The following is a 25,711-nucleotide window of genomic DNA, read 5'->3' as shown; positions in this document are numbered from 1 at the left end:
TATTCTTTTCTATGACACCCTTGGATGGGATTCCATACTTTATTGCCATACTATTGAGTGTCTTAGAAGGTCTTAGAAGGATAGAATTTTGAACTTATGAAGGATTCAGTGGATGGGTGGCTGCCCACAATATGGAATTGAACACAATTCTCTCAGTTCTCTAATTTTTTTCAAAAGACACAAATGACCTAGCTTTTCAAAGCACATACTAATGGTATGTCACCTGTAGCAATTTTTGCCATGCTGGAAAAGGGTCATCAAGGACCCCTGGGAAGCTGAGCCATCTTAGAACTGGTCCAGCTCAGGGTACAGAGGGCCACTGAGGGATGAATTTCTTGGGCAAGGCTCATGTCAGAATATTTTCTCATTTCCCTTTCAACTTCTTTCCCACTAATTATCTTTTGAAAGCATGGTGATCTTATGTATACAGAATAATTGAATCCTTATGTAGTAATTCTGAATGTTCAGTTAATATTTCATAAAAGCATTCATAGAAGTATCTAAGAATTTCAAGGGGAGTGCTAGATTTTTCCTTTACCTCAAAGATCAAGGTTACAGTAATAATGGATTTTTACATTTTTTCTTGTATTTTCTTGGGCACTTTGCTGAGACTATATTGTTTTTTTTTTCACAAACAAAAAAGAAAAACTCTCTGAAGTGTGTGCTACAAAGAACATTCACTCTCCTCTCATGCACCCAAGTTGCATAAGGGATATAGACCCAGACAATTTAAATATGTCATGTCCACAGTCATAAAACCAGTAGTTGTTGATTCTAAGCCATGACTCTCTTAATGCCAAGCTCAGGCCTAAAACCACAGGATTCTAGTGGCAACTAGGGATGTGGGCTCTGGGCCCAGAAAAAAAAAAAAGCACAAAAGGAACAGAAATCTTTATGAAAGTTGGAAGAAACAGCCTTCTTTGAGCTTCAGATAGTGGACATTTCTTCTAGGTGGAAAATGTCCTACCACTTCCTTAGTAATATAACTTCCTCCCTGCTTTTTCCTCAAAGGATTCCTGTGCTTCATTCCATTCCCTGAGAGCAGTCACCTTCCAAGATGTCACAGCCTGTCTTGGTTCTCTCAGTGATGTGGAACATGCCTCATCTGCAGAGCTTTCCCCTGTTCTTTTACACTTCAAGGCTAAGACTATTGCAGCAATGGAGAATTGGATGATGATTAGGATCAGCAAGACAGACAGGATACCCTACAAGAGAAAGAGGTGAACAAAGAATAGAGTTGTCCAAATTTCAAAGGGCTTGAGATGATGGGCAGAGCCTGAATGATGTCAGGAGAGTCATTAAGTAGGGCAGGCACCTCCCCCCCCCCCCATTTGCTTCTACAGTCATGGGATATGAGCGCATTGCAGGTAGGGTATTTGAGTGTCATCACTGCAAAAACAATCACTTGGCATTCATGTAGCTTTTTTAAGGTTTACAGAGCTCTTAACATTTATTATTTCAGTGAATCCACAAACTATCTTGTGAGGGTAGATACCATTTTATGAATAAAGAAACTGAGGATGAGAGAGGTTAAGTTACTTGTTTTAAGACTCTTAAGAAATTAAGACATAATTTGAAGTGTCCAAGGCAGGGTTTGAACTCAGGTCTTTACATTCTACCACTTGGGTGCCTCTAAGCCAATTTATGTTGTGGACTCATTTGGTGAAATCCTATAGACTCCTCAGAATAATGTTTTTACATGAATAAAATAAAATACATAATTTTAAAGAGGAAACCATTTATTTTGAAATATATATATATATATAAAACACAACAATTTGACAGAACTCTAAGAGTCTTTGCCATCAGGTAAAATTCAAATGTTCAACTTTGCAAAGGAAATGCCATGAATGGCTTTGGTCCCTTTGCTCTCAAACTCATTCTTGAGTTGGAATATGACTGTGTTCCCATAGAGCTTGTCTTGGTTCTGGGAATGCCTATGAATGAGAGATGAGAATTGTGGGAATTCTTGTTGACCTGGAATTCTGATATGAAATCTAGGTCAGAAGGTGAGCAGGAAAGGAATGGAAATATTTGGGAGTTGAAGACAAGATCTTTTGCTATTTTGGCTTTGCAGATAATTGATCAAGCTTCTCTGGAAACTCTGGCCATGTAGAGCAACAAACTAAAGCCTGTTTCTTTCACATTTACCTATACTGGTAAAAATTCCTATCTGGCATATACTAACAAAGAATAATAGATCTGGAAGAAATTGAGACTCTGGGAGTCCATCTCACAAGGCAGTGAATTTCATTATTATTCAGTTCTAATGATAATGACAATTATCATGGCAATTATTATTATTCAAGGTTGTGTAGACTTTCCATTTTGATTCTTGTTAAACTTCACATGATGTGATTTGACTTCCTTGTCAAATTCTCTTCCAGGTTATTTGAATACAATTATTAAGTCAAATTGTCCCTGACCAATCCCTGAGAGACATACATTTCAGAGAAATGTTCATTTAATCTAAACTTTCTTTCTTGTCTCCCAGCTAGTTCCCAAATTTTGCAAACATAGCTCTCATAGAATAGAGACTAAAATTTTGATTTCATTGGTATAAGGATCTCCCTCAGGTGAGAAGAATCTCTCTAAACAATACAGGTAGGCAGTTTTGCTGCAACCTATAGTTTTAGAGAGTTGTTTAGAGCAGGACTTCTTAGAAGACTTTTTTCACTCATGACTACTTTTTGCTCAAGAAATTTTTATATGACCCCAGGTATGTAGACATGGAAATGGGTATATAAATCAAACAAACTTTATTGATAATAAATCATAATTTCATGACCCCCACATCCAGGTACAAGGCCCAGTATGGGGTCATGAACCAGCAAAACTATGGTTTAAGTGAATGATTAGGGCATAGCCCAAGGACTGGGATAAAGTCACTGAGGCAACACTCCAAACCCTTAATATCTATGACCCATGGACTTAGAATTGAAACCAATCTAAGTTCATCCCTAAATAGAAGGCTTATCCTATGCAACACCTCGGCCCTTAAGCAGTGTGGATGGTACTGGTCTTCCTTAGATAGTTCCATGATAATTCCTCTCCCCCTACTTCACCCCAGCAATTAATGTTGGGGAAAGGTTAATTTAGGAAGAATCATTGCAGAGAGATTAGCATGAAAGGCTTAGAAGCAGGAAGACCTGCTTCAGAGACTGCCTCTTATTCTTAGAAGTCCTCTATTTTTTATGCATATAGAGAGACCTTTTCTATATCTTTTCATAGAAGTCACAGAATGAGTGAGGTCAAAGTAGTTTCCCAGACTAAATCAGGAGACTGAGGATCCTTTGGTTCTCCTCTGGTAAATTTTGTTTGACCAGCCACAGAAACGAATTAATTATCCAATTGAACAACATAAAGCTTTTTGCTACATAGCTATGTTGTTTAATGGAGAAAAGTTACAACTTTTTGCAGTCACACTGGGGGTCAGTGAGAATGGAGGAAACTGGCATCTCCCAGTAGATACTGAGATGCCTTAATTTCTGTCCTTCCAATCCAAAAAGTTAAGTCTGAAAAATTAAGATCCATGGGAAGAATTATGAAGTTTAGTGGCAATTGGAGTTCCAGAGGGCTTCATTTCATTTTAGGGAGTAGGTAGAATAGAGAGTTAAAAGGCATTTCTGAGTAAGTAAAAAAAAATGATTCAAGGATTTAGGAGCTAGAAGAATGGCATAATCAATGCATTGTTAGATTTGAAATGAGGGACATCCAACTCTGAGACACTTTCTTGCTCTAGGATCCCAGGCAAATCAATGAACATCTCTATATCTCATTTTCCTATATGTAAAAGGTGGATACTAGCACCTACTTTACATGGGATTATCAGAAGGTTCGAATGTAATGATGTAAGTAAACCATAGTTGTGTTGTTAACACCATGTAGTGCAACTTCCTGAGTTTACAAATGGAAAATGAGACCAAGGGAAGGGACTTGTCAGAACACAGGGATCATCAGACAAGACTTTTGCATCCATCCTCTTATTTGTTTCTCCCATGTGTCTGTAATTTGAACAGTGGAGATATTGTTATCCTCATTTTATAGATTTAAAAGGAATCTGACCACAGTTATGAAGCCAGAATTGAAGTTGCAGGCTACTACCCAGGGCTCTTCCAATGTCAAGAAACATCCAGGTCTACGTTAGTCATTAAGTAATACTCATTTGAAATCTACAACATTTACATTACAATCTTTACAGTGTTTATTCTCAGAAGTAACTTCAACATTTTCTTGCTGACCTAGGCTATCTCATCAACTCCCTCATTTCGCTTAGGAAAACACTATTTTTAAGAGGTGCTGCAGAGCTAGTCTCCAGTCTTTCCCAATGGCACCTCCCCTGTCCCTTGCCTGCTCTTCCCTCATCCTCATGGAGTATCTTGTCTTATTGTCTCTCCCCTGGATCATTACAGTGACTCCTCACTAGACCTGCTTCAATTTCTCTGAAATTGCCTTCATCATCTTCCTGAACCCCCAGTGTGATGATAGTGCTTCCCTGTTAAAAACCTTCAGTGGTTTCCATTTATGTGTAAGATAACATGTTGTATCCAGCTCTCCATGACCCCATTTAGTGATTTCTTGGCAGAGATAGTGTAGTCATTTGCCATTCTCTTCTCCAGGTCATTTTGCAGATGCAGATGAGGCAAGAAGGATGGTGACTTGCCCAGAACAAACAGCTGGTGTGTGTCTGAGGCCGGTTTAGCATCAGAAACAGTCTGTCTAACTCCAAGCCTGGCACTCTGGGCACTATGGAGCCCCCTCATAGCCCAAGGAAAGAACAACCGTTTCCTCCCTCTCCCCAGCTCCCCCTTACATTATTGCCAGCCCAATTTCATAGTATTTCCCTTCATTCATTTTTGTGCCAAGCCCAAATGGCCCACCTACTGTTTTCTGAACTCATACCTTTGCTGCCTCCCATGCCTGGATGCTTCTTGGCACCCCCACCCTCGAAAATCCCTCACTTCCCTTCAGGGACCTTCTTCTCTGGGAAGTCCTTCCTGATTCTCCCAAGGGATTGCTGTTTCTCTCCCTTCTCAAATGGCCACATCTCTCCCAGTTGAGGAGAAGCAACTTGAGAGCAGAGATTCTTTTGTCTTTGTGTTTCCAGGACCTTATATATAGTGTTTGTTAGATTGGATTGGAAAGAAAGAACAGCAAGAATAACCAGCAGTGTTTCTATGGCTCTTTAAGGATCTCAGCATTGTATGTTGTCTCATTTGAACTTCATTACCCACCCTATGAGCTAGGTGCTATGATTATCCTCATTGGCAGATAAAAGAAACGAAGGCTGATTAAGTTGAAGTGCTTCTCTTAGCTACTAACTTCTGAAGCAGGTCTTCCTGAGCCAACAGTCTATCCATGTTTTTATCTAGCTGCCTCAGAGTACACACTGAATTGCCGAAGTGTTATTAGGTTAGTTACATTTTATTCTATGGTGTGGAACATCTCCCCTGGGCCTGAGGTCCGGAATCATCTTCCTGAGCCCAAATCCAGCCTTAGATACTTACTGTATGACCCTAAGCAAGTCCCTTTACTTTGCCTCACTTTCCTTATCTGTCAAATGAGATGGAAAAGGAAATGGCAAACCATCCTAGTATCTCTGCCAAGAAAACCCTAAAAGGGGTCACACGGAGTTGGACATGACTGAAAAACTACCAAACACCTATGGCATAATAGTATAAATCAAAGAGATTTCAACATATGGAATAAAATTACTTACATGAAGAAGGATTTCACTCATGATACATATGCTGCCTGCTGAAGGGCGAACACATTGGAGAAACTGATGGACAGATAAGCTGTAGAAGAGGACGCCAATCCCAGATGCAGAGACCATGGCACTGAGAACATCCATGTAAAGACTCATGTGATCCTGAAAGAGAATAATTGCAGAATTATTATTGCAGAATAATTAGCTATTGGTTCTTCCCCATGCAGCTGGGTTTTCACAGTGCCTGATGGGAGAGAGCTCCTGAAATACTGTCTTGCTGCCCAAAAATGGCAGTGATAGGAAGGTGACTGACTCACTGAGAGGCGCAGCACATGGGCCCAAGGCAGGCCCCCAACACTCCCTCCCTCCCTGGACTCCAGGTGCCTTTAGGCCAAGCTCTTAGACTAAAGAGCTTGAAATGGCACTAATGGGAGATTGCCCCACCTCTAGTAGGCCAAGCCACTGGGGACTTCACCACTGGGTTTCACAGGAACCCCTGCAATAAGAGTATTTTTTGACAGAATAATGTTAGAGGGAGGGAGCCAGGAAACTTAACTCTAACTGGACCACAGGACAGACATGTCTTGGGATAGAGCTGATACCAGTTCTGTGGGTAGTTAAACTTTCACATACATGTATTCTGGGAGCTGGGGCCAAACTAATCAAACCTGATTTCACTGTCTTGCAGCTTAATTAGCCCATCTTTACAAAATAATTGGAATTGGTCCCATATCTGACCTTAGATATTTGGCAGAGATGGAAGCAAACCTACTGGGAAAAGTGGAAGAGGCAAGGAACTGAACATTTAATATAATAATATAATTAATATAAATATTAATAATAAATTAATATGTTGCTATGTACCATACTAAGTGCTTTATAAATATTATTTATCTTGACCTCACAACAATGCTGGGAGATAGATGGTATTATTATACCCATTTTATAGTTGAAGAAACTGAGGTAAATAGGTGAAATGAGTTTCCTAGGGTCATATAACTAATATGTCTGAAGTCAAATTTGATTCTAGACCCAGCTCTTTATCCATTGTCCCACTTAGCAGTACTTCTAGAAATAGAGTAGGTGAGATTAGAAGATGATGGATGGAAGTAGAGGAATAAGAATACATAAGTGGCTCCACAGCTAATGCTCTACAATATATCTATCCTATCCTGAAAAATTCCTCCTTTTCTCATTCCCAGATAACCTTTGTTATCATTGAATGTCCTCTCTCAATTTTGCCTTGATTTATTTATTCCAAATATGTGTTTTTAAGATGGCCTACGGATATCTGTGCCCGCCCAGATATGGGTGACCCAAAATAGGTCCTATGCCCTCCAGTGCTTTTTGTATCTATTTTGTATCAGGAATCATCTTAATTTCCAAACTTGAGGTCTTCTTTTTATAAGAATTTTTCAGATGAAGGCTTTTTAGATTAGTTCTTGGAGAGTCAGGGATGTCTGTCTGCCTAATATTAAAAGTAAGCATTGAAAATCCATGTATGGATTTAAGAGTGGGAGAGAATTCAAGAACATAGTGGGCATTTGGAGTTTTCTGAAAGGTTATGTGAGTAGCTATACAGAGAGAGACAGAGACATAGGGGAAAATAAAGGCCCTTACTGCTTCCTTCAATCCCTGCTGTAACAAAATATTAGAGTTTTGAGGGCCAAGGACTTTTCCTTATTTTTTTTTCTCTCTCCCCTCCCCCCTCCCCCCCCCCCCCCCCAGCAGTGAGCACAGTGCCTTGCAAATAGTAGACATTGTGATAATTTTTTGTAGATTGACTTGGATTTTTCCAACTGATATTTAGTGCATCTTTGATCTCTGGGCCAAAAAAAAATTGAATAATAGGAGCAAAGGACTTAAAGCTGATAAGGATTAGAGAATATCTAATCCACTCCCCTCAATTTAGATGATGAGAAAACTGAGGGGGAATGTGACAAGTACCAAGCGATTGTACATTAAACCTGATACTGGACAGCTTGCCTTCTGTAGGCCAATTTGTTGACTGTATTTACTCATTGCCACAGAGAAAGATTAATTCTTCTTCTGTACCCCTGTCCTCAATTTTTTTTTGCCATAAAATGAGCCTATATACTCAAAGTGGGACCTGCATCTTGTAGGAAAATTCAGTCTTAAACTGAAGACAAGTCTAAAATTACTCTGGAATGAAATGGAATAAACATTTATTAAGCATGTACTGTATTGTCAGGCTAAATACGTTACAGCTACAGTCTCTTCTCTTTGAGTCCTAACAACTCTATCAGCAAGCATCTGCCCAAATTCCTAGGGATTAAAAAAATTATCTGGAATTGATAAAATGAAGTTGGGCTACAGGCCACAGAGAAATCGGTGTTCTCCTGTTTTTCTTTTATAAGATTTTCATTGGGATCTCTTTTCATAGACTGGATTTCTGAAGACAGATGTTAAGTGTTTATACTAAACACTCTTCTTGGAAATCTTTAATGAACTAGATAATCCTTGGGGTATAGGTTGGCCAAGATGACCTGGGAATCCCTTCCTACTCTCAAATTCTGTGATTCTATGGGACACTATGAGGGCAGTAGAGAAGATAAGTCACATTGGTAAATAAGAAAGCCATGATTTTTGATTTGATGTGCTACAGAAACAATTATGTTACTGGCGATTTGGGTACATATTTCATATGAATAAAAACATATACATAATTTGAATCAAGTCTTTTCTTACCTGACTTTCATATTTCACAACATTAAGAATGGTAAAGACTCCTGTAATGGTGTACTGTGAAGAAGAAAGTAAATTTGTTAGTGAATGCCAGGTAGCCTCCAGAGGCTACAAATCTATTGATTTATATCTTCACCAAACCCTCAGGACATCAGCAGAGGATCTCAAAGCAGCAAAGAGATGCCATAGTGAATCAAAAGGGAGGAGGGTACACTATAAGTCACAATATTATAGGGGCAAAAGAGAAATCCAGAGAGAGTTTCAGATTCATTTCAAGTGAGAGAGATCTCTTTCAGTTGAGGGAATTAGAAAAGTTTGGAGAAGATACTTCAAATCTGCTACAGAGAGGGACAGGGATCAAATCTCAGAAATATGAAAGGGCCTGATGACAATGGGATATAATGGAGAGTAGTAGTCCCCTTGTCTTAAAAGCTGGTATGCTTTGAGACAGAAAAGATATGTGAGAATCAGAGTGGGAAGGCTTGCAATACCTGGAGAAGTAGAAATTAGCTTTTTTAACTAGGCATTGGCAAGACCATGTAGATCTTTGTGTAAAGTAGGGGAGAGATCAGGTTAGTGCCTTCAGAACATTAACACATAGAGAAGTGTGAACGGATCAGAAATGGGAAAGGAAGGCAGCCATCCAGTCTCATTCTTCTCAGTGTTGGCTTCCAAGTGATTACAACTTCCAGAATCACTTTGATTCTTTACCCAGTTTTTGAAGGGGAAGAAAAACTAAGAGGAATCCCTCAGATAGTCTCCTGTGAAATCTAGCTTATACCTTGATCTAGGGGAGGCTTCTGCTGTTCATGGCAAATTCCAAGATTGCTGGAAAACTGGACAGGGGACTGGGCAGAGAATACAAGTTAGACACCCTTCACTTATCCTAATCTCTATCCCGTTGGTACCCAGTATTAGGAGATAGATAGGCTTTCTTATCTTTTCATAATCCTTTGCAAAATTGGACAAGCTCAGCATCTTATATGGATAGAATCCTGGATATGGATAAAACCCTACTAGAAATTTCAAAATGACTTTTTCATCTAAAATTATTCTGTTCACTATACTCACACATGCTCCTGTCCAGAATGGATACCTGGTGATAAAGAAACGAGGGATACTTGACTTTGGAAGGCCAATTTTGTTGGTATTGGAAAATAAAAAGGCTCCAAATGAAGTGATGATTAGACCTATCAGGATCTGGAGAACCTGTGTAAAAAAATAGAAAATTTGAAAATAGGTACAAGAGTAGATTGCTTTTTAAACAAATTATTCTTTCATAAGTGGAAGTGGTGGAGAGACCATAATGGACGACACCATATTATCCACCAGTCTTTTATCCTTTTTTAAATCAATTTCTTACCCTCATTAGAAATGAAAATACCTGATCTCAGATGGATAAAAAGCTGCCAGGGCATAGGGCAAAGAGAGTCTCACCTTGAATTGGCAATTGTTTTCAGTGAAAGATAAAACACTGAGTACTCAATATATGCAAGATACTATATTCAATTCTGGAGGTACAAAACCAGGACAAAGACACTGTCCCTGCCCAAAAGGTGTTTACATGCTACTATAAATGATAATATAGTAAGTAAAGTGCTGGGCCTGGACTCAGGAAGACCTGAGTTCAAATACAGTCTTAAATATTTATTAATTTGTTATCTTGGGTAAATAACTTAATCTCAGCTTCAGTTTTCTCATCTGCAGAATGGGGATTCCCAGGTTGTGATGAGGTTCAAATAAGATAGTATTTTTAAAGTACAATGTTTGTTACATCGCAGGTGCTTAATAAATGTTTAATGGATACAACATTAACATAAGTAATTAAAGGCAAATTAATGAAAAAGTAATTTTTAGGAGTACACTAATAACATTGGGGAGAGGGGGAATCAAGGAAAACCTTTTGGAGGAATTGGCATGTAAGCTGTTCTTTAAAGGGAGCTAAGGATCTTACTCTATCATAAAAAAGCAGGGGTCCAGGGATGGCCTATCCTAAGTAATGAAAGTGGGATAGGGAATGATGCATCCAGAGAACTGAGAGCAAAATAGTTTGATCAGAATGAAGGCAAACTATACAACAAGAGTTGTGTGGGCTGAGCAATATTAGAGACTTTCAGTGCCACTTCATAGAGTTTATATTTTATTGTAAGCAATAAGGAATAATGGAAGATTTTTAGTGTAAGGCAGGCAGAATTGTATTCTCAAAATAAGGAGAGTTTCTAGATAGAAATCACATTTGATAATCACTTACTTAATATAATTTGATTAAGGAGAGATGTACTTTAGGGAGTAGGACAGCCAGCTTTCTTATACTATCCCATCAGGATAGGAATAAAATAATATAGGACTAAGATGGCAGATTGGCACAGTCACCTAACATTCCCCTCCAAACAACTTTAAAATAATGCCTCAAATCAAGTTATGGGATAGTAGTTCAACAAAAGGTCAGGGTGAGAAATTTTTCCAGCCTAAGAAAACTTAGGAGGTCAGCAGGAGAGGTCTGTGATAATCAGGCTGGTGGCCTGTCTGAAGCTCACTCGTGAAGTATTGGCAACAGAGGCTGCAGTAGCAGCCACAGCAGAAACTTTAGGCACTCTTAGTCCAGAGTCAGTAAGGAGGACAGAAAACTGATCAGAAAGAGATTACAGGAAATGTTTTGTTGGCACCAGTTGGCAACTTTATTAATAATACTCAGTTTTAAGTTGCAGTTCCAGGATGGGAGACAGGCTCTAGTGGTCAGTCACAATGGAGCAGAGGTCCTGGTTATAGTTCCAGAGAAAAGAGAGCACCACCACTTGTGGTTCAGGGGACTAGGAGAACAATGACCACATCTCACCCAGGATCTACCTACTTTGAAAGTGTCAAAAACCTGCAGACTCCCAGAATTAGCTCTGAAAACAGCACAAAGAAATCTGAAGCTTGGGAGAGTGCCTCCCCATCCACAGGGTTGCAGAGCCCCACTTTAACATATAGTAAGTACAAAATCAAAAGGTTGGCTGGAAAACTTTTAACATAAAGTTCAAAGTTAAAAAAAAATAGACTAGAAAAATGAGCAAAGAAATTGACTATAACAAAGTTCTTGTGATGGGAGGGAAAATCAAAATAGAAACTCAGAAGAAGAGGACAGTGTGAAAACAACTACAAACAAATCCTCAAAGAAAAATGCTAACTAGAGTTAAACATAAGAATTCCTGGTGCATTAAAGAAAGAAATGAGTGATAGAAAAAATTGGGAGTGATGCAAGAAAATTATTAAAAGAGAATTAATGGTTTGGTAAAAGACGCACAAAAATACTAAAGAAAATAATACATTAAAAACAGAATTGGGTCAGGTGGTAAAAGAAGCACAAAAATTCATCCAAGAGAACTCCTTAAAAGTAGAATGGACCAAATGGAAAAGGAGGTGCAAAAATTCACTAAAAAAAAAAAAAACTTAAAAAGTAGAATTGGCCAGCTGGAAAAAGAGATACAAAAGTTCACTGAAGAAAATAATTCCTTAAAAATCAGAATTGGACAAACAGAAACTAATGACTCTGTGATATAAGCATTAAAAACAATGAAGCATTACAGATTTAGAAGATAAAATAAAAATGGAAAGATTTCACTGATCACCACCTGAAAGAGATCTCAAAATGAAAACTCCCCAGGAATATCATAGCCAAATTCCAGAGCTCCCAAGTCAAAGAAAAATATACTTCAAGCAGCCAGAAAGAAAGAAATCAAATATGGAGTCACAGCCAGGATCACTAAAGATTTAGCAGTTTCCACATTAAAAGAGCAGAGGGCTTGCTTGGAATATAATAAAATAATGGAATATAATAAGGCAAAGGAGCTAGGATGGAAACCAAGAACCACTTTCCCAGCAAAATTGAGTGTAATCTTATGAAGAGGGAAATGGATATTTAATGAAATAGAGGATTTTCAAGCATTCCTGTGAGAACACCAAAGATGAATTGAAAATTTGACATTCAAATACAAGAATGGCATAAATAGAAAACTTAAAAGAGAAATCATAAGGAACTCAATAAAGTTAAACTGTTTACATTTTTATATGGAAAGATGACGCATATAACTCTTAAGAACTCTGTCATTAGAACACTTAAAAAGCTTACATAGACATAGGATATGGATGTGAGTTGATTATATTGGAATGATCTCAAAAAAATGAAGAAGTGAGAGGAATGCACTGGGAAAAGGAGGAAGGAAGAGAGCTATAATTGGGGAAATTTTCTCACATAAAAGAGCACAAGGAAGAGCTTTTATAATGAAGAGGAAAATAATGGGATAATGGACAATGTTTGAAGCTTACTGTAGTTGGAATGGATCAAAAAGAGAAAAAAATATATACATTTTTAGTTGTATATAGAAATGACTTACCCAATAGAGAAATAGGAGTGGAAAGATATAAAAGAAGGGGCAGAAGGATAGAAAAAAGGGAGAGTAGATTAAAGGAGTCAGTGGATAGAGGCAAAACAAGCTTTTGAGGAGAGATAGAGAGCTAGAGGCAGACACAGAGAGACAGAGAGACAGGGAAACAGAGAGAGAGAGAGAGAGGATGTCAAGTAAATAGAAAAAATGGAATGAAGGAAAATACACAGTAATCATATTTGTGAGTGTGAATGGGATGAGCTCACCCATAAAATGGAAGTAAATAAGAGAATGGATAGAATCCAGCAATATATTATTTACGAGACATACTTGACATAGAAACACACACATAGTTAAAATAAAGGCCTGAAGCAAAAATCTAAACATGCTTCAGCTGAAGTAAAGAAAAGCAAAAGTAGCAATCATGATTTCAGGAAAAAAAAGAATAAACAGAATTAATTAAAAGAGATAAGGGAAACTACATTATGCTAAAAGGTACCATAGACAATGAAGTAATATATAAAAGTTTCATAGCAAATTTCTTTAATAAAGGTATTCTCTTTCAAATATATACTGAGTATAGAATTGAGTCAAATTTATAAAAAAAGAGTTATTCTCCAATTGATGAGTGGTCAAAGGCAATTTTCAAAAGAAGAAATCAAAGCTACCTATAATCATTAAAAAGGCCCTAAATCACAACTGAGAAATGAAAATTAAAACAACTCTGATGTTTCACTTCATGCTTATCAGAAATGACTAATGGTAGAGGAGACAAAGGAAAATAGGCATACTAATGAACTCTTGATGGATTCCAACCTATTGTGGAGAAAAGTTTGGAACTAGGACCAAAGGACTTAAAACTATACCTATCCTTTGACCCAGCATTACCAGTATTATGTCTGTATCCCAAAGAGGTCAAAGAAGAAGGAAAAGGATCTATAGGTACAAAAACATGTATAGCTCCTCTTTTTGTGGTGGCAAGGAGTTGGAAATCGAAGGGATGCCCATCAATTGGGAAATAGCTGAACAAATATAATGGACTACTGTTGTACTTTAAGAAATGATGAAGTTTCAGATGTGTTGGCATACAGGAACCACCTGACATTGGCTGCTGGAGATCCAACCCAGACCTGCGGAATGGATCTCTCCTTGTGAGATGATGATACAAGGAGACTGAGAGGCAGTTGCTGTTCTCTGACCTCTCTGACTGAGAAGTTGTTGCGTTTTCTGACCTCCCTCCTAATCCGCAACACCTGTGTCAGCAAAAGCTGCCTTACAATTCCTTCAAATGTTATGGTCCACAGCTGTGGAGGCTCTTGGAGAATAGACCTATTCCTTAACACAGATGGTTTCAGAAAAGCATATCAGGACCCATATGAACTGATGCAAAGTGAAATGAGAACCCTGAAATCATGTGTATAGAAAGTCACAGCAGAGTTATGATGATCAACTGTGAAAGATTTGACTACTTTTATCAATGCAATGATCCAAGACAATTCCAAAGTACTTATGATTTAAAAATGCTATTCATCTCCAGAATTGATATACTCTGAATGCAAATTGAAGTATAATTTTCTCACTTCATTTTTCTTATTTTTTTAAATAAGGAAATATGTTTTATATTCTGTAATTGATACCATTGCTTACCTTCTCAGAGAATGGGAGAGAAGTGGGAGGGAGAGAATTTGGAATTCAGAATTTTTAAAAAAAGAATGTTAAAAATAATTAAAATGTAAAAAAGAATGAATGTTAAGCACTCCCAAAAAATAAACATTAAAAAAATAATTAGGAAAAAATAATGAGGATTTAAATGGTAAGATGAATTAAGAAAGACAATACTTGGTGGTTGATCGGATCCTTTTATCTTTCACACAAACACACACACACACACACACACACACACACACACACACACACACACACACTCCACTATGGCCAGCATTCCTTTAACTTTAGTTCTCTCCTCAAGCTAAGATTATAGAAACCTTCATGAACCATTTTTCACGTAATAACAGCAAAGATTGTGGGAGAGGGAGAAGGAAACAAGCATAGCAGAAGGGTAGGACCCTCTGCATAATGTTGCTGAGAGTAAACTCATATAGTCCCTGGTTTTAACATTTAAAATACATTTTCTAAGAAACCAAATAGTCCTATTGAAACAGTGGAGTGCTTTCTTTGTCATCCTATAAATTAGTTGGTTTACCAGTGAGGACTGGCCAGTTTCCCCTAGGAAAATAGGATTATCTCCTCCCCTCTTCTGAATTCTGGATAATTCTGAAGAATATCCTTATTACTGCGTATCATCTAGTCAGTGGCCAAATCTATCATTTCTATCCTCATATCATTTCTTACGCATTCTTTCTTCTTTCCTCTCACACAGCCACCAATCTAGTTCGGGCCCTCTCACCTGGACCATTTCAGTGAGCTCTTTTGGAATCATCATATCTTCTCTCTCCTTACTTCCCTCTATCTTCCTTCCTTCCATTTAATTGCCAAAGTGATTTTTGTAAATTGAGGGTCTAATCATATCACTTGTTGCCTAATAAATGTGAATGAACATTAATTTTGGGTAAAAAAGGAGGTTTTTAAAAAAATTAAAATCCTCAACAGGACTCCTTCCGTTCTTAAGTCTTGGTATATGTATATGTGTGTGTGTGTGTGTTTCTCTCTACATATATATGTTCCAGACACACTGACCTGCTTAAGTCGTTCCTTACACATAGAAGTCTACCTTCTACTTCTATTTATTTGCAGTGGCTCTTCCTCCTTCTTAAATGTTTTCCCACTTCATCTCTATCCTATGGAATCCCTAGCTTCCTTTAAAACTCAGCTAAAATTCAGCCGTCTCCTTGAAGTCTTAACTGATCCTTCTCCCTGAAGCTGCTATTGCCCTCCCTCTCCTGGAGTTCTTGTATTTTGTAAATACTTAAGAGAGATGTACATTATCTTCTTTTTTCAATTTTATGTTTCTTAGGGGAGAAACTTTAGATTTTGTATTCTCAGCACTTTGGTAAGTAGTAGGAACTTAATAAATACCTGTGAACTGATTGTGTAATTTCCTTTTCTTCCACTAAAAGGGGCAGAATTTAAGGTAGGGTCTGTATCTCCTACAACCCAGTGCCTCTCTGTATAGAGACAACCATCTTCTTTTATTAGAACTCTCACCTAACTTTATAGACTCTGCCTTCATGTAAGAAAGAAGTGGTCCTCAAAACTTTGGACAGAGGTTTTGGTTTGGGGATTTTTTTTTTACCATAACCTTTTTGTTTTTAATCATCTTGTATGTCAACAACACTGGCTAATTTTTTTAGTCAGTTAAATGTCTAGTAGAAATGAAATTAAGGTTACAAAACAGAAGATCAGGGTTTGGATGTCTCATGGATAATGTACAAGGAAACTTAAAACTGTTATACTTAGTCCCTTCTCTGTGATCCTGTTGCCTGCCAGTCTGAATCCTCAATCTGCAAAGAGTAAAAGGAATGATCAGCTTCTTCTGTGTAAGGAACAGATCTGACCTACCCCCATCATCTTTGGCTTCCCTTTAAGCAAACTTGGCACAAAATCTTGACATTTGTGAGGAGCTGCCATCATTTTTAGCTTCCCTTTACGGCGAGGATTTAGAAACCTCTTCATCTTTTCTTTGGGCCTTGGCTTTGCCTCCATGATGTTGGAATTCATTCTGGGGCAGAGATCTGCTCAGAATCGAAGCAGACGAGCCTCGCCATCCACGTCACATTCTGCTTCTCCTCTGGGCTGCTCGGCTAGTCCTCTGTTTTCTATTGGAATCTTAAAATCATAGAATCCTGGAGTCATAGAGTCATGGAACTCGAGAGTCATAGAGCCATGGACTTGGGAGGAACTTTCAGGCTCCATCTCTTGACAGTTGATTACTTTTACATTTTCTATCTTATGAATTTGACTGTTATCAAAAACACTAACATTTCTATAGAAAAAGAACATCAATGAGAATTGAATGTGAACCTATGAGCTTCCGACATTTGTGGTTTGATATTTTTTTAAAGTGCATATTAAAGTTAACGGGGAAAGAACTGTGTCACAAAAGCCAAGAGAAGTGAGTGTGAAGAAGAACCTGGTCAATAATATCAAAGATTACAGGGAGGTCAAGAAGGATAAAGATTGAGAAAAGGCTGTCCAATTGGAGAATAAAAAAGAGCATTGGTTACTTTGGAGAGACCAACTTCAGCTGAATAATGAGGTCAGAAGCCAGTCTGTAGAGTTATGAAGAAGGTGTAAAGAAAGGGAATGGTGGCTTTCTCATGGGGGTTAGCTGCAGAAAAAAAGGAGAAATAGCTAGCAGGAGTGAATAGGGAGTGTTTGGGTGAGGATCAGTGGAATAGGAAAATACAAGATTAGCCCCATGAGGATATTCTCTTGTTTACAGGCATTTAAAAAAGCTTAAAAGAAATCATTTCTGGGTTTTAACATTTTAACAAAAGGATGGTCATTTGACCTTCTCTCTCTTAGGACAAAGGCAGTCATGCCCTTGGGACTCCCAGTTTATGTGCCTTTTGGAAGAGGAGTGTTTCTGAGGGTAGCAATCAACTCTGAGTGGTTAACCTTAATGAAAGAATAAATATTACAGTGAGGGGCTGTACCTGAGCTCTAATTATATCATTAGCTTCCAAGATTAGCCCCAGCCTTGGACAAATGATTCCAAGAATTTCTCCCAACCCAGAGTGGAGTACATTGGCTGCACTATGGGGGTGGGGTTTGGATGGAAGAGAAGTTTACCTCAACTTTCAGATACAAATTCTTGAAATGAGAATAAAAGAAAAAGGTGGTAAATCTGAATTTCCCCAAATCATTGGCTATTAATAATCATTTCTCTCATAGGACTGCTAGAGGAATTCAGACAGGTTCTTGAGAAACAACACAATGCTGGTCCAGAGATAAGATATATTTGATATGGAGAAAATCCAGTTTTTAGCTCTTTTCTATCAATTTCTGGAGGAAAAAAGTAGTTAATGTATTCTTGTGTCTTGGCTATAATATCATCTCTCAGTTGATGAAAGACACAATCAGAGACATTATAATCTTGAAAGATAGTGAGCTTGCTGTTATTGAATTTGTGATAGCCAAGGAGGGGAAATCACATCCATGTTTCTTAATGAAGGGAATATTGTGGCTATAATTAGCTTAGATTTTGAAAAGCTTTTGTTAAAGTATTTCATAATATACTTGTAGAGAAGATTGGGAGATAAGAATTAAGCACTAATAAAGTCAGATCAGTGGAAACTCAAGGGTGGTTTTTTTTTTATTGTCTATACTTAAAACTATTGTTCCATTTCTAGTCTCTTTATGGTTAAACAGCTTGAGAATGCCATGCACAAGAGTGGCCTCTATTTCCTTCCTCTCACCATCTTCTTAACTCTACAGATCAGCTTCTGATATCATCATTCAACTGAATCTGTTCTCTCCATTATTTCCCAGAACTAGTGGCCTTTTCTCAGTGATCATCTTCTATATCAATGTATATAGACACATTGATCTATATGTATCAGATATAAAGAGGTTTCCAATGGAGTTCCCAGGGAACTGTGCTTTGTTCTGAGCTATTTTGTATGATTTGGATAAAGAAAGGTGTTACACTTATGCATTTTTCAGATGGCACAAAGCTGGGAGAAATTGCTAAGACACTAGCTGAAAGCATCAGGATCCCAAAGCAGCTTGACAGGCTAGAGCTTTGGGCTGAATCTAGTCAGATGAAATCCTCTAGGGACAACTGTAAGGTAATATTCTTGGATACGTACTTTCATAATTATGAATCTCACAGGTATAAGATACAGGAGACTGATCTGGTATTCACAATGTAATTTACTTCCATTTTCTCATTTAAACCTCATGAAGCCTTGCTTCAAGCAATATACAAATGCCACTAATAATAATAACAATTATGGTAAGGGTGATACTAACCTAAAGCCCGTAGGCTTCCATTCTGGTGATGCTTTCATTCATTGAGACTTTAACTTTCCTCTTTTTCAGTTTAAGCAATGCTTATAGAGTGTTGTAAGATTGTGCTAGTAAAATGTTCAATTCCGGACTTTCCAGAAAAACAAATTGTATGCCTATAAATTTTTAGGCTAAATCTGCATCTATGAACACCTTATTAAGTCTGTACAAAAAACAAAACTAATTCAAAACCCCCGATGTGTGGGATTGCTGATTTCTTCAGGGCAAATGCTCTGCTTGAAAATTCTGTGATCAGACCTCACAAGCAGGTTATACCTGGCTCTAGGCTATACTTGCTCAGACCCAGTCCTTCCTGTTAGTTTTCCTTCAGGAACTTGCTCCATTCATTCTTCTCCCCACACCCCATCACCCTATTGCTGTCTCTTGCTTTTGTCTCTGTTCCTTTAAGATATAGTTGAGGTATCACCTTTTACAAGAAGCTTTCCTTATACTTCTAATCACTGGTGCCTTCCCCACAAATGACCTTTATGTCTTTTCCCTTTCTATGAAATTTTTTTTATTATTATAGCTTTTTATATATAAAACATATGCATGGATACTTTTTCAACATTGACCCTTGCAAAAACTTCTGTTTCAACTTTTCCCCTCTTTCCCTCCACCCTCTCCCCTAGATGGCAGGGAGTCTCATACATGTTAAATATGTTAAAGTATATGTTAAATACAATATATGTATACATATTTATGCAGTTATCTTGTTGCACAAGAAAGATCAGGTTTAAAAAGAAGATAAAAATAACCTGAGAAGAAAAAAAAACAAAAATGCAAGCCAACAATAACAAAAAGAATGGAAATATTATGTTGTGGTCCATACTCATTACTCAGTGTTCTTTCTCTGGGTGTAGCTGGTTCTGTTCATTACAGATCAATTGGAACTGATTTGGATCCTCTCATTGTTGAAGAGAGCCACATCCATCAGAATTGATCATCAAGTATTGTTGTTGAAGTGTATAATGATTTCCAGGTTCTGCTCATTTCACTTAGCATCAGTTCATGTAAATCTCTCTAAGCCTCTCTGTATTCATCCTGCTGGTCATTTCTTACAGAACAATAATATTCCATAACATTCATATACCACAATTTATTCAGCCATTCTCCAATTATTGGACATCCCTTCAATTTCTAGTTTCTGGCCACTACAAAAAGGGCTACCACAAACATTTTTGCACATCTGGGTCCCTTTCCCTTCTTTAATATCTTTTTAAGATATAAGCCCAGTAGTAACACTGCTAGATTAAATAATATGCACAGTCTAATAACTTTTTGAGTATAGTTCCAAATTGCTCTCCAGAATGGTTAGATACATTCACAACTCCACCAACAATGTATCAGTGTCCCAGTTTTCCCACATCCCCTTCAGCATTCGTCATTATCTTTTCCTGTCATCTTAACCAATCTGATAGGTGTGTAGTGGTATTTCAGAGTTGTCTTAAGTTGCATTTCTATGATCAAGAATGATTTAAAACACCTTTTCATATGACTAGAAATAGTTTCAATTTCTTCATTTGAAAATTATCTGTTCATATCCTTTGACCATTTATCAAATGGAAAATGGCTTGATTTGTCATAGAGTCAATTCTCTATATATTTTGGAGATGAGGCCTTTATCAGAACCTTTGACTATAAAAATGCTTTCCCAGTTTATTGCTTCCCTTCTAATCTTGTCTGCATTGGTTTTATTTGTGCAAAAGCTTTTTAATTTAATAAAATTGGAGTTTTCTATTTTATGATCAATAATGATGTCTAGTTCTTCTTTGGTCCCAAATTCCTTTCTATGTTCCTATGTAAAAGATCCTATGTTCTTCTAATTTATTTATAATCTCATTCTTTATGCCTAGATCATGAACCCATTTTGATTTTATCTTGGTGTATGGTGTTAAGTATGGGCAAATGCCTAGTTTTTGCCATACTAATTTCTAGTATTCCCAGCAGTTTTTATCAAATAGTGAATTCTTATCCCAAAAGTTGGGATCTTTGGGTTTGTCAAACACTAGATTGCTATAGTTATTGACTATTTTGTCCTGTGAACCTAACCACTGATCAACTAGTCTATTTCTTAGCCACTACCAAATGGTTTTGATGATCCCTGCTTTATAATAAAGTTTTAGATCAGGTGCAGCTAGGCCACCAAAAAAAAAATTTGATTTTTTTTTCATTAGTTCCCTTGAAATTCTTTACCTTTTGTTCTTCCAGATGAATTTTGTTGTTACTTTCTAGGTCATTAAAATAGTTTCTTGGAAGCCTGATTGTTATAGCACTAAATAAATAGATTAGTTTAGGTAGTATTGTCATCTTTATTATATTTGCTTGATCTATCTAGGAGCACTTAATATTTTTCCAATTGTTTAGATCTGGCTTTATTTGTGTGGAAAGTGTTTTGTAGTTTTGCTGATTTAGTTCCTAACTTTCCTTTACAGATAGATTCCCAAATATTTTATACTATCGACAGTTATTTTAAATGGAATTTCTCTTTGTATCTTTTGCTATTGGATTTTGTTAGTGATGTATAAAAATGCTGATGATTTATGTGGATTTATTTTGTATACTGCAACTTTTCTAAATTGTACATTATTTCTAATAGCTTTTTAGTAGAATCTCATCATATCATCTGCAAAGAGTGATAATTTGGTTTCTCATTACCTACTCTTAATTCCTTTAATTTCTTTTTTTAATCTCTTATCACCAAAGCTAGCATTTCTAATACAATATTGAACATTAATGGTGAAAGTGGACAACCTTTCTTTACTCCTGATTTTATTGGGAATGGTTCCACTTTGTTACCATTACATATGATGCTTACTGATGGTTTTAAATAGATGCTACTATTTTAAGGAAAGGTCCAGTTATTCCTATACTTTCTAATGTTTTAAATAGGATTGGGTGTTAGATTTTATCAAATGCTTTTTCTGCATCTATTGAGATGATCATATGTTAATTTGATTATTGATATAGTCAATTAAGCTAATAGTTTTCCTAATATTGAGCCAGTCCTGCATTCCTGGTATAAATCCTAGTTGGTCACAGTGTATTATCCCCAAGATGATTTTCTGTAATCTTTTTGCTAAGATTTTATTTAAGATTTTTGCATCCATGTTCATCAGGGAGATTAGTCTATGATTTTCTTTCTCTGTTTTCATCCTACCTTGTTTAGGTATCAGTACCATGTCTGTGTCATAAAAGGAATTTGGTAGTATTCCTTCATTCTCTATTTTTTCAAATAGTTTATATTACATTGAAGTTAATTGTTCTTTAAATATTTGGTAGAATTCAATGTAAATCCATCTGGTCCTGGGGATTTTTTGGTGGGAGTTGATTAATAGTGTGTTCTATTTCTTTTTCTAAAATGGGACTATTTAACCAATTACTTCTTCCTCTATTAATCTGGGCAACCTATATTTTTGAAGGTATTCATCCATTTCATTTAAGTTATCAAATTTATGGGCACAAAGTTGGGCAGAGTAACTCCTAATTATTGCTCTAATTTCCTCTTCATTAGTGGAAATTTCCCCTTTTCATTCTTAAAGCTAACAATTTGATTTTCCTCTTTCCTTTTTCTAATCAAATTTACTAAGGGTTTATCTATTTTGTTGGTTTTTTCATAAAACCAACTCTTAGTTTTATTTATTAATTCAATAGTTTTTTTTTTACTTTCAATTTTATTAATCTCTCCTTTTATTTTTAGAATTTCAAGTTTAGTGTTTGATTGGGGATTTTTAATTTGTTCTTTTTCTAGTTTTTTTAGTTGTAAGCCTAATTCATAAATTTTCTCTTTCTCTATTTTATGCAAATAAGCCTCTAAAGATATAAAATTTCCCCATATTACTGCCTTGGCTGCATCTCACACATTTTGGTATGACATCTCATTATTGTCATTCTCTTGGGTGAAATTATGTGTCTATGATTTGCTGTTTCATCTAATCATTCTTTAAGATGAGATTATTTAGTTTCCATTAACTTTTTGGTCTATTTTCTCCTTGCTTTTTATTGAATGTAATTTTTATTGGATTGTGATCTGAGAAGGATGCATTTACTATTTCTGCCTTTCTGCATTTGAATTTGAGGTCTTTATATCCTAATATATGGTCAATTTTTGTATAGGTTCCATGAACTGCCAAAAAGAAAGTGTGCTCCTTTCTGTCTCCATTCAATTTTCTCTAAAGATCTATCATACCCAACTTTTCTAGAGTTCTATTTACCTCTTTAACTTCTTTCTTATTTATTTTGTGGTTTGATTTATCTAATTCTGAGAGTGCAAGGTTGAGATCTTCCACTATTAGTTTTGCTGTCTATTTCTTCTTGCAGCTCTCTTAACTTCTCCTTTAGGAATTTAGATGCTATACCAAGTGGTGCATATATGTTTAGTATTTATATTGCTTCATTCTCTATGCTACCCTTTAGCAAGATAGAGTGCCCTTCCTTATCTCTTTTAATTAGATCAATTTTTGCTTTTGCTTGATCTGAGATAAGGATGGCTACTCCTGCTTTTTGACCTCACCTGAAGCATAGTAGATTCTGCTCCAGCTTTTTACCTTTACTCTGTATGTATCACCTTACTTCGTGTATCTCTTGTAAACAACATATTGTAGGATTATGGCTTTTTATCCAGCCTGCTATTCACCTCCACTTTATGTGGGAATTTACCCCATTCACATTTATGGTTACAATTACTAATTCTGTATTTCCTGCCATTGTATTATCCCCACATTATTCTTTTTTCTTTCCTTTCCTCCCTATTCCCCTTCTCAGTATTAGACTTATGAGCATCACTTGCCTCACACAACCCTCTCTCTTTAGAATCCCTCCCTCCCCCTTGAAGTCCCTCCCCTTTTATTAAACCTTTTCCTTAATATTTCTGTATTCCCTTCTATTTACTCTAACCCTTCCCATTTCATTTTTCCCCTCCCACTTTTCAACGAGTAAACCAAATATATCTAACATTTTCTCTTTGAGCCAAATCTGATGAGAGTAAGAGTCATGCTATGTTCATCCTCCCCCTTTATTCCCTCAGATATAATAGGTTTCCTTTGTCTCTTTGTGAGATGTAGTTTTCCTCTTTTTACCTCCACTTTTCCCTTTTGTTGGGTACAATTTCCTTTCCACCTCTAATTCCTTTAGTATAAACCCAAATTATATATGTACTCTTTTGTATACCCATAACAGAAATACAGTTCTCAAGAGATTTTTTTTTTTTACCTTTTTATGCTTCTCTTGAGTCCTATATTTGGAGGTCAAACTTTTTGTTTAGCTCTGTTTTTTTTTTTTTTTTTTGTCAGGAATAAATGGAACTCACCTATTTCATTGAATGTCCATTTTCTTTCCTGGAAAAAACTGCTCAGTTTGTCTGGGTAAGTTATTCTTGGCTGTACCAAGTTCTTTTGCCTTTTGGAATATAGATTCCAGGCCCTTCGATCCTTTAATGTAGATGCTGCTAGATCCTGAGTGATCATTGTTGTGGCTCCTCGGTATTTGATTTTTTTTTTTTTCTGGCTGCTTGTCATATTTTTTTCTTGGTCTGATAGTTCTGGAATTTAGCCATAATATTTTTTGGTGTTTTGATTTTGGGATTTCTTTCAGTAGGTGATCAATGAATTCTTTCAATGTCTATTTTGCCTTCTGTTTCTATAATATCTGGGCTGTTCTCTTTGATGATTTCCTGAAAAATAGTATCTAGGCTCTTTTTTTCATCATGATTTTCAGGGAGTCCAATATCTTTAGATTATCTCTCCTAGATCTGTTTTCCAGGTTTGTTGTTTTCTGAAGTAGATATTTAACATTTTTTCTATTTTTTCATTTTTTTTGGTTTTGCTTGACAGGTTCTTGGTGTTGCCTCAAGTTATTCATTTCCATTTGTTCAAGTCTGATTTTTAATGAATTATTTTCTTCATTTGCTTTTTTATTTCTTTTTGTATTTGTCCAATTGAGTTTTTAAATGAGCTGTTTTGTTCTATGGGATTTTTCCCCCCATTTTGCCAATTTTTTAAAAAAGAATTATTTTCTTTTTCCAATTCACAAATTCTGTTTTCCTTGGAATTGTTTACCTTTTCCAATTCAAAAATTCTGTTTTCCTGGGAGTTGTTTATCTTTTCCAATTCACAAATTCTGTTTTCCTGGGAGTTGTTTATCTTTTCCAGTTCACAAATTCTGTTTTTCAGGAAGTTGATTTCTTTATCCACTCTATCTTTTAATGACTTATCCTGGCCCTCTTGCAAAGTTTTCCTTTCCTTTCCCCATTTTTCGTCAAGCTCTCTTTTAAGTTCCTTTTTAATTTCTTCTATGAGAGCCTTGTGTGATGGGGATCAGACCATATCTACCTTTGGATCTAGAGACAAACTGTTTTTAGTCTCCTCAGGGTTTGAAGCCTGTTCTCTTTCCATATAGAAGCAATCAATAGTTAGAGCGCTTTGCTTTTTTGCTCATTTTGAAATAAAAAAAACCCCCAAAAATCTATGTCCTGATTATTGGGGGAAGTGGGGTATTTTCAAGCTGCCTCTATAGACAACAGGAAGTGGCAGTGAAGGGGCAGTGGGACAGCACTCACTGGCTGTGCTGAGACCTGAAATCAGGTCCTGAAATCAGCAGTAGCGAAAAGGCAGCTACTAGGGCTACGCTGGGACTAACTACTGTGGCTGCTCCTGGATCACACTGAGTTACTCTGGGTGCTGGGGGATGTGGCCAGGTTCTGAGAGACTCTAGCTTTTGGGGTTATAGTCTTTACCCCCTGTGTTTCTAGCTTCTCTGCTGATCTACTGGCTTGCTGCCAGGGCAAAGTAGCTCACACTGTAGTAAAGTTCTCTCTACATATTTTCTGCCAGCAGAGATCATCCCCTATCCCCCTCCATTCTGTTCAGTGTGAGTTGTTTTCTGTGCTCTCACTGCCTGCCTGAGGTCTGCACCTGGCTTACCCCTGTTCTGTCCCCACCCACAAGCAAAAACATAATTT

At 36.8% G+C, this 25,711-nt stretch overlaps 1 protein-coding gene and 1 long non-coding RNA gene across 7 annotated transcripts in view; one reads left to right on the top strand and one right to left on the bottom strand.

The window, feature by feature from the left end:
* Nucleotides 1–16,516, bottom strand: part of LOC127539927 (uncharacterized) — a 38,886-nt gene extending 22,370 nt beyond the window's left edge. For 3 of the 6 annotated variants that reach the window (XR_007948050.1, XR_007948051.1, XM_051964382.1), the window contains exons 1-5: nt 16,303–16,509; nt 9,488–9,625; nt 8,420–8,473; nt 5,720–5,872; nt 1,050–1,205 (exon numbers count right to left, since the gene is read on the bottom strand). Coding sequence is in view for 3 of the 6 variants with exons in the window: in XM_051964382.1 (XP_051820342.1) it covers nt 1,050–1,205; nt 5,720–5,872; nt 8,420–8,473; nt 9,488–9,625; nt 16,303–16,461 (660 nt within the window). In the remaining 3 variants the exon portion in view is untranslated. Of the gene's footprint in view, nt 1–1,049; nt 1,206–5,719; nt 5,873–8,419; nt 8,474–9,487; nt 9,626–16,302 lie in introns of all 6 variants that reach the window. The other 3 variants (XR_007948049.1, XM_051964380.1, XM_051964379.1) reach the window with 2 other exon arrangements.
* Nucleotides 1–25,711, top strand: part of LOC127539929 (uncharacterized) — a 59,093-nt gene that overhangs the window by 657 nt on the left and 32,725 nt on the right. The gene's annotated exons all lie outside the window — the stretch shown is intronic.

This window comes from Antechinus flavipes, chromosome 6 (genome assembly GCF_016432865.1).
Source record: "Antechinus flavipes isolate AdamAnt ecotype Samford, QLD, Australia chromosome 6, AdamAnt_v2, whole genome shotgun sequence".
In the NCBI taxonomy this organism is placed as follows: Eukaryota; Metazoa; Chordata; class Mammalia; order Dasyuromorphia; family Dasyuridae; genus Antechinus; species Antechinus flavipes.
Note: the sequence above shows the minus strand (reverse complement) of the source record. Positions and strands in the feature narration are given on the sequence as shown.